The sequence below is a fragment of the Megalobrama amblycephala genome, linkage group LG3 (assembly GCF_018812025.1).
Source record: "Megalobrama amblycephala isolate DHTTF-2021 linkage group LG3, ASM1881202v1, whole genome shotgun sequence".
In the NCBI taxonomy this organism is placed as follows: domain Eukaryota; kingdom Metazoa; phylum Chordata; class Actinopteri; order Cypriniformes; family Xenocyprididae; genus Megalobrama; species Megalobrama amblycephala.
The window spans coordinates 12,061,067-12,073,567 of NC_063046.1; the positions used below are offsets into that span (position 1 = coordinate 12,061,067).

The 12,501-nt window shown below is 38.8% G+C and overlaps 1 protein-coding gene across 2 annotated transcripts; it reads left to right on the forward strand.

Annotated features, from left to right (window-relative positions):
- The first annotated feature begins 4,115 nt into the window (after positions 1-4,115).
- On the forward strand, positions 4,116-12,407 carry lrp10 (low density lipoprotein receptor-related protein 10). 2 transcript variants are annotated; one of them, XM_048183846.1, is made up of 10 exons: positions 4,116-4,273; positions 4,846-5,028; positions 5,243-5,278; positions 6,807-6,945; positions 7,159-7,349; positions 7,505-7,977; positions 8,135-8,565; positions 9,147-9,341; positions 9,496-9,625; positions 10,674-12,407. In XM_048183846.1, exons 2-10 carry the CDS (start codon positions 4,959-4,961, stop codon positions 11,280-11,282), a joined length of 2,274 nt encoding a protein of 757 aa, XP_048039803.1. In that variant the 5' UTR covers positions 4,116-4,273; positions 4,846-4,958; the 3' UTR covers positions 11,283-12,407. The 2 variants fall into 2 exon arrangements, with proteins under 2 accessions (XP_048039803.1, XP_048039804.1); XM_048183847.1 differs by lacking the exon at positions 4,116-4,273 and adding an exon at positions 4,375-4,521.
- Positions 12,408-12,501: the final 94 nt, after the last annotated feature.

The window sequence follows — 12,501 nt, forward strand, 5'->3', positions numbered from 1 at the left end:
CAATACCATCAGAGATGCAGGCTTCTGAACTGAGCGCTGATAACAACTTGGGTTGTCCTTGTCCTCTTTAGTCCGGATGACATGGCGTCCCAGTTTTCCAAAAAAGAACTTCAAATTCTTGATTCGTCTGACCACAGAACAGTTTTCCACTTTGCCACAGTCCATTTTAAATGAGCCTTGGCCCAGAGAAAATGCCTGCACTTCTGGATCGTGTTTAGATATGGCTTCTTTTTTGACCTATAGAGTTTTAGCCGGCAATGGCGAATGGCACAGTGGATTGTGTTCACCGACAATGTTTTCTGGAAGTATTCCTGAGCCCATGTTTTGATTTCCATTACAGTAGCATTCCTGTATGTGATGCAGTGCCGTCTAAGGGCCCGAAGATCATGGGCATCCAGTATGGTTTTCCGGCCTTGACCCTTACGCACAGAGATTGTTCCAGATTCTCTGAATCTTTGGATGATATTATGCACTGTAGATGATGATAATTTCAAACAAATTTTCTCTGAGAAACTCCTTTCTGATATTGCTCCACTATTTTTCGCCGCAGCATTGGGGGAATTGGTGATCCTCTGTTTATACCAGTGCCCAAGGAAGTCGACCGGAAGTTGAAGTCGGCCGCGTGCCGCCATCTTGTAGCAGAACTTCACTTGCGTTAGCCATCCCATTGACTCCCATTCATTTTGGCGTCACTTTGACAGCAAATAACTTTACATCTGAGGCGTTTAAAGACTCAATTTGTCCATTATTTATTTCTAAAGATACACGACAATGTATAAAGGGCTCCATTACCTTCTATGTTACATTATGGCCCCGTAGAAACAGTTTTTGTAAAAATAGGCTAACGATTGCGTCATAACCACTCGACTCTCTGTCGCACAGTAGAGAAATTACCGTACAGACAGGAGGAGAAGCTCGCAGGCAATAGTATGCATTAACTTAATATGGCGTACTGGCGTTACATTTTAAAATACTATACAAAATAATTAATCAGAATAATTACTCCTGCTCACTCACGCCAAAGAACTCCCCGCTCAAGCTCGCCGTCTCTGCAAGATTAACGATGGCAGTTTGCACACACAGCTACTAGAAGATTTACATCTGTCAGACAGGTTGCTGACGTCATCAAGCTTAGTTTGAGTCTGCGCGTCAGAAACGGAAGTGCTAAAAATCGCTAAAAATGGGCTTCACTTGTCTCAATTGAGTTCCAATGGGGTCGCTGTGTCCATTTCTTTTACTGTCTATGGTTTATACCCAATCATGTTGCCAATTGATCTAATAAGTTGCAAATTGGTCCTCCAGCTGTTCCTTACATGTACATTTAACTTTTCCGGCCTCTTATGGCTTCCTGTCCCAACTTTTTTGGAATGTGTAGCTCTCATGAAATCCAAAATGAGCCAATATTTGGCATGACATTTCAAAATGTCTCACTTTCAACATCTGATATGTTATCTATATTCTATCGTGAATAAAATATAAGTTCATGAGATTTGTAAATTATTGCATTCCTTTTTTATTCACAATTTGTACAGTGTCCCAACTTTTTTTGGAATCAGGTTTGTAAATGTTATCAATAAAATGAATAGTTTAATAATAGTGATTATAATATATTAGATTGTAGGGGTGTGACGAGATCTCGTGTCACGAGATCTCGCGAGACTAAAATGTGACGAGATTTCTCGTCGAGGCGAAAAGTAGTCTGGTGATGTTGCCATGACAGATAGTTAGGATGATTAGGAAAGAATATGCCACCGCTACGTTTACATTACGCCTCCACTGTCGTTTTGCTTTGTATTTAAATAAAAAACATTTAATTCAGTTGGATAACGTTCGCCGCCGCTCCATATTCACAGAGTACGCGCGATGTCACCGTACGAAAGTGAAAGTAAACGTGAGCGCGCATTCAAACGCGATTTCAATACCCGCATTTTGAAAGCGGCTCCCTGATGAATACAGATATCTCTCAATATGAAAGCTATTTTAGGCTGGGCAGTGTAGTTGTAACCAGCTCTGTATCAAAGAAAAATTTCGTCTTTTTTGCACTTTGAATATTGAGAGAGTGTGATTATGGTTGCACCTACTGTAATGTGTTACCATAAAAATGAATAACAGTTTTCTCTTAATTTATTAAGCACAAACAGTAAGGTTTCATTTGTTAACATTAGTTAATGCACTATGAACTATCATGAACTAACAATGATTTTTATTAGCTAACATAAACAAAGATGAATAAATACTGTAGCAAATATATTGCTCATTGTTAGTTGATGTTGGTTAATACATTAATGTTAATAAATGAGACCTTGTTGTAAAGTGTTACCATTTTTATTTATACTGTTTTTATTTCTATGATCAGTTTGTGGAAAGGAGTTCAGTTAGGAGGTCAAAGTTGTAGAAGCTCATAAATCATGTACAGTAAGGTCTGAAGAGACTGAAATCATACAGAAGAGAAGTCAGTCAGTTGAGTTTGTGTCAAAACCTTTTACAGTGCTTGAGTATTGTTGTCTTTTACTGCATATGATAATTCATACTCAGAAAGTAGAACTGAAATGACATTCATAACAAGATGATTAGTTGAAACATTTAAAATACACCTGCAGAATATTTTTCTAGTCATGTATTTCGCCATTGAGGATTTATTAAAAATAGTGTGTAAAAATCTTGTCTCGTCTCGTTCTCGTGAGATACCTGTCTCGTCACACCCCTATTAGATTGGCAAGATTCCGTTTGATGCAGAAATACATGGCTTATTATAATTATTATCATAGTAAATATATAAAAAAAACTACTTAAAGGTGTAATATGTAATATTTTCTGTCCGCTAGAGGCCTATTCAAAACAAAGGCGTAGCTTGATGACGGCAAGTTTGAGCCGGAATCTTTGGAAATGTGGTCTTCACCTCAATGGACAGTGCAAAAGAATAAGGATAGGACTCGGGAAGAAATCATGTTCATGGATGTGATTATTAACGTTACTGTAGTGTGAAGCAGAGCAGGACCGAGTGTTGTGGGAGCTGAACGAGGCCGCTGGAGCGATTGCGTAACACACTCCTCACGAGCAGCAGAACTTTTATTATGACACAGTCGCCGGCGCCGCTTCCGCTTTTCTGATCATGAGTATGAGGTAACACAGCTCTGTTTATAATATTAGATACATATGAGAGTGTTGAAAAGGACGTTACAAGGTTACTCTGTGCGTTCGCTCGGCGGCTGCTGTGAGACACTGTTCCACCGCTGTCGCCTTTGGCTTGCTTAGTTGGGGACACTTGACATTTGACTTGACATTTGATATTCAACAGTATTCTTGACATTTATTCAACAGTGCTTTGATCTGCCTGCATTGACACTATTCTTGAAGAGCTGCTGTGCAGCAAAAATTATGTACCAGTTATCAATGTAAAGCTGCTTCAATCTGCATTGTAAAAAGCGCTATATAAATAAAGGTGACTTGACTTGACTTGACTTGACTGCAGTAAGATAGATCGATTTTAAAATATATTAAATGCTGGATGGCTTGTGTTGATAAATGGCATGCAATTAATTTTAAAACGTATTGTATGATGGAGAAAATGCTGTATTACTGTAACTAAAGATAAAGTTGCATCTGAATATGCTATGTCAGCTACTTCACAAAATAGTGTTTTTCTCTGAGGCATGTTAAAGCATGGTACTCGCAAAAAATCAAGAAAATTAGATTTAAACAATAAGACTAAACGTGTTGAGCTATATAACAACAATTAGTTTTCTGTCTATAAATATATCAAAACAGCTGTTCCCTTGTCTATTAAAATGTGTAATATATTAAAGCATCTTTGGTGTTTCCATGGTTTCTACAAAATAAACCGTAACGCGGGTATGACGCAATTGACAAGGCGACTCCTCACACGTCCTGGAGCCTTGGTTAAAATTGCAATTTTCTCACGATTTACAAATAGTTTTAAACATTTGGGATATTGTAAGTACTCAAGTGAACAAAATATATAACACTGGCCTAGTGGTTTTTGGATTTTTACTGCAAAATTCTTACATATTGCACCTTTAAAAAACAGTAACACTGTGGAGAATAGTGGTGTATTTACAACAACCCATAGCAATGCTGAAAATAAAGCGCTAAATTATGACATCTAGTGTTGCAAAGCGAACATTACAAGCAGAAAGCAGCGTGCATAGCGTCACTGAAACGTAGGTGGGTGGCGCATTGTTGTCTCCCACCTACGAAACAGAACTTGCGGAAGTGACTGTGAACGAATGTCAACAAGAGAGAAGGAGAAAAGGTATGGTAAAGATTAATTCATAAAACAGTACTATACGAAAAAACGCATAGAATCTCATTTGGAATAGTTTATAGGGTGGTATCAAGTCTTAATAGTGTCCAAATATAAAGTAAAGTAAGAAGCAGGAAGCCAGCTAGCGTTAGCAAAAAGCAGACAAGTCAGAAAGGCAGGTTAGAAGTCGGAAACGAAACTTTCGGAACAATCCGTCAGTTTAGACGCTGGTCGTCTTACTTTCTTACAGTCGAAACGTAAGGAAATGCCCTGAAATATATGTTCTGACTGCATGAAGTGTCACTGAATAGTTTGAATGTTTCGTATATAAACATTGCAGTGCTACTCTGCCTAACACCGATTTGCGTCACTGCTGGGAAGAGAGCGAGACAGGAAGTCATCCTTGCGAAAACATTCATGCGCTTTTTTAGTCAATTACTGACTATTTTGTGTTCGAATTCATATGTTGACTTTTGTCGAGTTTATAATTGAAGCAGTTGTTTTTGAAATCAAATGCTGGACAGGCACTAGTTGTCAGTGTTGTCTTTGTCTGAAATGGTTGTTTATTTTTGTCTTTACAGCTAAACACTTCCAACAAGACACATTGGTGATGGTGACGGCTCTTATTATGGCGAGCTGATGGATCTACCGACCATATGTTTTACATAAATTGTATTTTAATTTAATTAGTTTTATGAAACACCGACTTGTTAGAATGTCTATTTCCCACAGCCTTTCCGTCTTAGGACTTTTGTTTTTATCAGGTAAGATATCATGAATTTTGTCCTTGACTGTGTGTCACGTAGATATGGTACAAACTGTTTTATACTTTCATATAGATTGAAATACTGACTTTGACTTAACCAAAGGTTACCTATGGTGACATAAACATACAATTGATTGTATTTACATCATGATAAATGGCAATACGCCACATTTAGCATTCCTTGATCAACTTTTGTATTTTTCCTCCCACAGTTCCTTGCACTCTGGAGCTGGTCTTCAGTGCCGCCGGTAAGGAAGAGCTTAACATCTCTTTGTTTCTCAGTCTGAATGCTTGTTTTAATTCACACCCAATGCACCAATTGAAAATGCAACATTCCTGACTAAAATAGTCATCGAGAAAGGTGAAGCCAAAAACGAAAGCATTAGAAATTAAAGGGATAGCTCAAGTTGTTCCAAACCTGTATGAATTTCTTTCTTCTGCTGAACACAGAAGAAGATATTTTGAAGTATGTCGGTAACCAAACAGTTGAAGGGGCCTATTGACTTCAATAGTGTTTTTTTCTATAATATGGAAGTCAGTGGGGCCTATCAACTGTTTGGTTACCCATATTCTTCAAAATATCTTCTTTTGTGTTCAGCAGAAGAAAGAAATTCATACAGGTTTGGAACAACTAGAGGGGGAGTAAATGATAACAGAATTTTTATTTTTGGGTGAACTATGCCTTTAAACGCCAATGGCATAGGTGTAATGAAATTTATTGGTATCTCCACATCCAAAGTCCAAAAATATGTACCTTGTGCCTGTCATTTTTATATTGAAAGGACATTATAGACCTTCTCTGTGCCAGGGAAACAAGCTCGCAGCCATCTTCAGAATTTTGTGTTTGAACTTCAGTTTTTGTGGTAGCTCTGTATATTATATTATATTATATATTCTATGGCATGGCTGTCGAAGAGTAATTAGCTGGTGAATTTACTTATTGTAGAGTTAACAAAAGTTATCATGAGCAATGTAATGTTTGAAACGGATGTCATAACAAATGTCAGTAGACCGGGACGATTTTAAAATGGGCAGTTCATTCATAAATCTGTAAGATCTTACCTTCATGCTGTGGAAATACAAACCGGAAGACAGAACAGAACAAGTGCAGCATTGAAAAGTTTTTCATGTGAATTTGTTGCGTTTACCAACAGAATGCTGCTTGGTTTAAAAGTTACTTTTATGAGTGGTGCATTACTACACTAATAAAAGAGGACAATGGACCTTTTTTTCCAATGTCACTGCGCCTTTACTTCCTGCTTGACTGCATAGGATTTCTCTTTGGTATTGTCTTTGATATACTTAAAGCTGCTGTCTGTAACTTTTTTGTCTTAAAAATGTACAAAAATTATATAATGAGAATGTACAACATGAATCCATTTTTCAAACCGTGTTTTTGTCTTACCCTGAATTATTATGGTACACTTATAATTAGTGTATATATTCCGGACTGGTAGAACCCGCCACAGAATATCACAGTAACTGCGTGACTCGCCATAGACATACACAGAGAAAAGTAGCTCCGGCTACAATGTTCTTCCGCAAGACACGTGCAGTTCTGTTTACTAAATTCTAGAGGGCCAAAAATCGCAGACTGCAGCTTTAAATGCTCATTATTATTTAGTTATATGCTTTAAAGGCCATTCCACCTGCTTTCATGTCCAAAATGATGTTCACAAATAATTTTAGTAAATCACTGACCGTTTGTTGTGATAATTTCGCATATAATCAATCAATCAATTTAAAAGATATTTTTGCTTTAACTGTCTGTTTCAGCTCATTGTGATCATTCACCCAAAATACTACAACAAAGACAAGGAGAGATTCATAACTCTGCCCACCATTCCTGGTCTTCCCGTCCTCTCAACTGCAGTTGGCTGATAACCTCAAAAATTGGGGAGCGTGTCATCATCAGGTACCAATAATATTTTATTGAAATTTGTTTTTGGAGCGTTGAAAATATATAAATTAAAGCTTCTATGCATATATGAACAATATGAATGTTAAAAGTGTAAGTCAGCCATACAAATGGCTTTTGTTGTTAACTAGATGAGAGATTGCTTTGATCCTTACACAGTAAATAGTCCATTTCCATCTGCCATTTAATTTGTGTCCATCTCTTTTGAAGTTTTTCCGAGTTTAATATGAGATGTGGACGGGAATGGGTGACCGTGGTTCCTCTCACTGGCAGCCCTTTCAAACTCTGCGGTTTCCAGCTTCCAGCACCATTTGAGATGACAGGGGGAAACATTACAGTGACGCACCACTTACTCAGTCGTTTCTACTCAGTAACAGGGTTCCGTCTTTCATATATTAAAGGTAGAGTGGAACACATTGAAGGGAAATGTTCACAGTTCTTGCCCTCTCACTGACTTCATCCAGAAGACTGTAAAAACTCTTTTCTGGAGTATTTAATAATTTGGTAAGTGTCAGTTTATTAACAGGGTTCGTTTGTGTTTCTCCCACCTCTCCAGACTCAGGTCCCTGTTTTCCAGGCGAGTTTGAATGTTACAGTGAACGTTGTCTCCCGGCATCGTGGCGCTGTAACGGACGAGTTGAATGCCTTGGTGTGGGTGATGAACTTGGCTCTGACGAGGACGGATGCGACTATGTTAGCCCTGATCCACCAATAGACGATGTAAATCACCTCCCTCCAGCTGAAACCACTACCTTGGCGATCCCATTATCCAGCACAGATGTACCACCACCCAAAATCCCTGACTTTCACTTATTGCCCCAAGGAGGGCCATGTGGGGGGTATTTGCGTGCGTTTTATGGGTCATTCACTCCCCCTTTACAAACGGGACAACCGGTGGACTGTGTGTGGACAGTTGACCCCCAGGATTCACGACCACTCAAATTAGAGCTTCAACAACTGGAACTGGGTCCCCAAGACATGATCACAATCACAGACCAGCCCCACGGCACAGGCAACATCATTAAAACAGTGAGTTTTACTCTTTGTCTGCGAGATGATGTAGCTTGTGCTTGATCGATGCAGATTAATATATTTCAATCTTGTTGTTTCATTAAACTGTCATACCACTCCAGCCTTTGATGTTATGAATAATAAGTCTTATATCTCCTCTCATTGAATATTACAGATCAACTCTGTGTCCAATAACAAAGCAGTAGATGTTGAATCCCACACTGGCTTGCTTTCCCTGATCTACCATATGGAGCCTTCATTTGAAGGGCGGGGATTTAATGCGACCTATCGCATCACGGATTACTGCCTACCTTGGGAGGAGCTTTGTGGGGGATCACTGGGAGGCTGTTACACCCCGAAGCAGCGTTGTGATGGGCACTGGGACTGTCCTGAAACAGGCGTAGATGAGGAAGGATGTTGGGGCTGCGAAGCTGGGCACTTCCTCTGTGGGATGGGAGGAATTAAGAAAGCAGGCCGCCAGCTTGACCACCCAGTCTGCTTCTCGATTCACGAGCGCTGCAACTACCAGCTTAACTGTGCAGATGGAACTGATGAAAGAGAATGTACCATCTGCCAACCTGGGACCTTTCACTGCGACAGTGACAGGTTTGTATATGTTCATAAACGAGTATACACTACTGTTCAAATGTTTGAGGTCGGTGAGTTTAAAAAAAAATGTTTTTAGTGAGGACTCTTACGATCAAGGCTGCATTTTTTGATCAAAAATGCAATAAAAACAACTTTATCTATTTGAATATATTTAAAGATGTAATTTATTCCTGTGATGCAAAGCTGATTTTTAAGCAGCCATCCTTTAGTGTCACATGACCCTTCAGAAATCATTCTGATATGTTGATTTGGGGCTCAAGAAATATTTCTTATTATTATCATTGTTGAAAATAGTTGTGCTGTTTAATATTTTATTGAGAACTGTGACACATTTTTTTAGGATAGTTTGATGAGTAGAAAGTTCAAAAGAACATCATTTTCATTTATTTAAATAATTTTTTGTATCAAAGTAAAACTCTTTACTCTCAATTTTGAACAGCCAATTTGATTCGTCCTTTCTGAATGGAAGTATTAATTTCTTACTGACATGAAACATTTTAATGGTAGTGTATGTATTTTTCCCACCATATGATTGGTTTCTGTGTTTAAAATCTACCAATGTTTAATTCATTGAGCAGGTGTGTGTTTGAGAGCTGGCGTTGTGACGGACAGGTGGACTGCAAGGATGGCACAGATGAGCTTAACTGCACTGTGACCCTGCCTCGAAAGGTCATAACCGCAGCTACTGTTGGAAGCCTAGTTTGCGGTCTTCTGCTAGTCATTGCAATGGGCTGCACCTGCAAGCTGTACTCACTACGCACTCGAGAATACAGGTAAAACCATCTTAACTAGAAAAATGAAAATAATTTTACAACTTTGTCAGTGATTTTTTTCCTGACAAAAAACAGGACATCATTATGTGACACATTATGTTATAATAATGACTTTTAGTGACAATATTTGTGTACACTTCTTTTGCCTTCCCAGCATGTTCGCACCAATCACTCGGCAGGAGGCTGAAATGATCCAGCAGCAGGCCCCGCCCTCTTATGGTCAGCTGATTGCTCAGGGAATCATTCCACCAGTGGAAGACTTCCCTACTGAGAACCCCAATGAAGTAAGAGCTCCTGTTACAGTTTTAATGCATCAAGTTTAGGAGAAATATGCAATGCATCACATTTAAATATATTGTTTTAATATTTATTATTATTATACATAATAATCAATACTGATAATAAAGATATTTATAATGTTACAAAAGATTTATATGTCAATTATATGCTGTTAATTTGAATTTCTATTTATTAGAGTCCTGAAAAAATATATCATGGCTTCCACAAAAATATTAAGCAGCACAAACGTTTTCAACATTGTTAATAATAAAAGTGTTACTTGAGCAGCACATCAGAATGATTTCTGATGGATCATGTGACACTGAAGACTGGAGTAATGGCTACTAAAATTCAGCTTTGCCATATCAGGAATAAATTATATTTTAAAATACATTAAAATAGAGAACAGTTAATTGTAATATTATTTCACAATCCGCTTGTTAAGTCTTGACGTAAGGAACGCCGTTTCTGGGTCCAAGCCTCGACTCGTTTCACTTGAGAATGGCACCTCCGCGGCCGTTTATGAGCGCTATTTATTCATATTAAACATTTAACATTTTAAAGTTAATCATTTAAAATACTTACAGTCTACATAACAGTCTCCATGACATTAATATTTTAACGATTTATAAAAGATGAATGGCTGTCTGGCCATCTGGGATTTTGGTATGGAGATAAAGGTTGTGATTATAATTTTACACCACATCGTGTGTGTATATTTGCACTATTTGTTAGAGTGTTTGGACCCGTAAGCACTGCCACGTGACGTCAGACTTAACAACCGAATATTACTATTATACTTGATTTCTGATCAAATAAATGCAGCATGAATGAGCATAAGAGAATATTTAAATATCTTAACTATTCCAAACTTTTCAATGGTAGTATATACTCTAGTGTAGAAACAGTTATTTTTAAAAAATGAATACATTAAATCTTCCATCCCTAACCGGCTATATGATATTTTGTAATTTCTGTTCTATTGTTTGTGGATTTTTGTGTTTGTCCCATTTGCATGTTTTTGTTTCCACAATGCTTTTTGTCTTTTTTCAGACTGTCTCACTCTCTCTGAGAGGAATACTACAGCTCCTCAGACAAGACAATGCTTCCTCTCTACGGCGAAGACGCAGGCCTCGGTTTGTCCGCAGAGCAGTGCGACGCCTACGAAGATGGGGCTTACTTCCTCGGCCCGCACCCAGGGCAACACAGACCACAGCTTCTTCCTCCCAACAGACAGAAGCCTCTAATACTAGCACTGAACCCAGTCAGTCAAGTCCTGGAGTCTCCTCAGTGTCTACAGAGGCTGCAAGTCAGTCCTTGCCTCAAAAACTGTGTTTATCCCAACAGACAGAAACACAGCAGCAAGCGGAGGCTCCTCGTCCTCCTTCTCCCCCACCGCCATTTTCTGTCCAGCCAATTGAAGAACCTGAAACACTTCAGACCCCACCCATCATCACTATCCCCCCGAGCAGCCCTTCCCTAGCATCTCTCTTCCAAACATTAGGGCGGAGCATTTCTCGTTTCAGACCCTCCCCGTCCCCTACTTCTCTTCCTCTTTCTGCATCCCCCTCTTTTTCCTCTTCATCCTCAGAAGATGAAGTGCTGCTGATCCCTCTCTCTGATGACACAGCCTCTGAAGATGATGTGCCCATGCTGACATGAGTGACTTATTCTTTCTTTTCCCTTCCAGTTCTGCCTCTCTGTTCACCATGTTCTCGCTCTCCCTGCCTTTTTTTTCTTTTTTCAGCACGTGAGCGTCACCATGTTTGCTTCTTGTGCTGGCTTGGTGCCTTAACTTGTATTAGAGCATCTGTTTTCCTGACGTAAAAGACAAAGTATTGAATTAATGTGTGTCAAAAATATTTGACAAGCGACTGCGTGTGTACAGATGTGTGTCGGTTGTGCACTTATCTTAATTGTTGAGTATGATAGAAGAGCATTTGCACAAAGAATCTCCCCCAGCTGGCTTACGAAATGTTCCTCTGTGATCCGCAATGTTGGTGAAAATGATTGATTTTAGTTAGAATTGCTTTTATTTTTATCTGCAGACATGGTTGTGTGATGTACATACATGTGAGTTTACCTCATAATGCTACAGGCCACATTTTATTGTGTGTTCCTCAGAAGTGCCTTTGATTGAGCTTCCTGTACATCACTAGACAGTATGAGACTGCGTATGTGCTTGCACGTAGGGCCAAACACACTTGCACAAAAGTTTACACATAGATGTAGAACTCACCCTCGCTATGTATATGGTAGTGCATGGCAACTGTGGCAATAACTTAATAATAAAGACTTGTGTGTTGTGAGTGAGTGAATGTGTGTGTACGAGAGAGAGTGAACTAGCTGAAAGTGGTAAGCCACTCAGTGGAGACAATCCTTCTTGGAGGTTTCACTCGCACCTCCATATGCACCACCAACCTGAATGACATCACCGTATCACAATAACTTGAATATGTTTTTCAAAATGAAAAGTTTAGATTTCATACTTTTCTGGCTCAGTGGATAATAAATAGGCGACCAGTCGTAGTGCCATATCTATAGTCACTTGATTTCAGCTGCTGTTAAGATCTGTCAGTTCACTCCTTCTTTTACCCTGTCGATGTTGTTTTTATTCTATGTATTTTTAATGCAGAGATGTTGAACTCTCATCTGCTGAATGGTGATTAGAAAGACGTGGGTGGGAATTATCTTTCTTAGATGAACTGATGATAGTAGGATGAATTTCACTGTATATATTTGCTAAACCTGGAAAATCCACAAAGAATAAAATGATTTGCACTTTTATTCTTGCTTGTGTGATTTCATGTGCCAACTCAAATGTTGCGGTTTGGTTTCTTGTGTTTATGGAGAATGGAAAAGACTTTATTTGCACAATTTA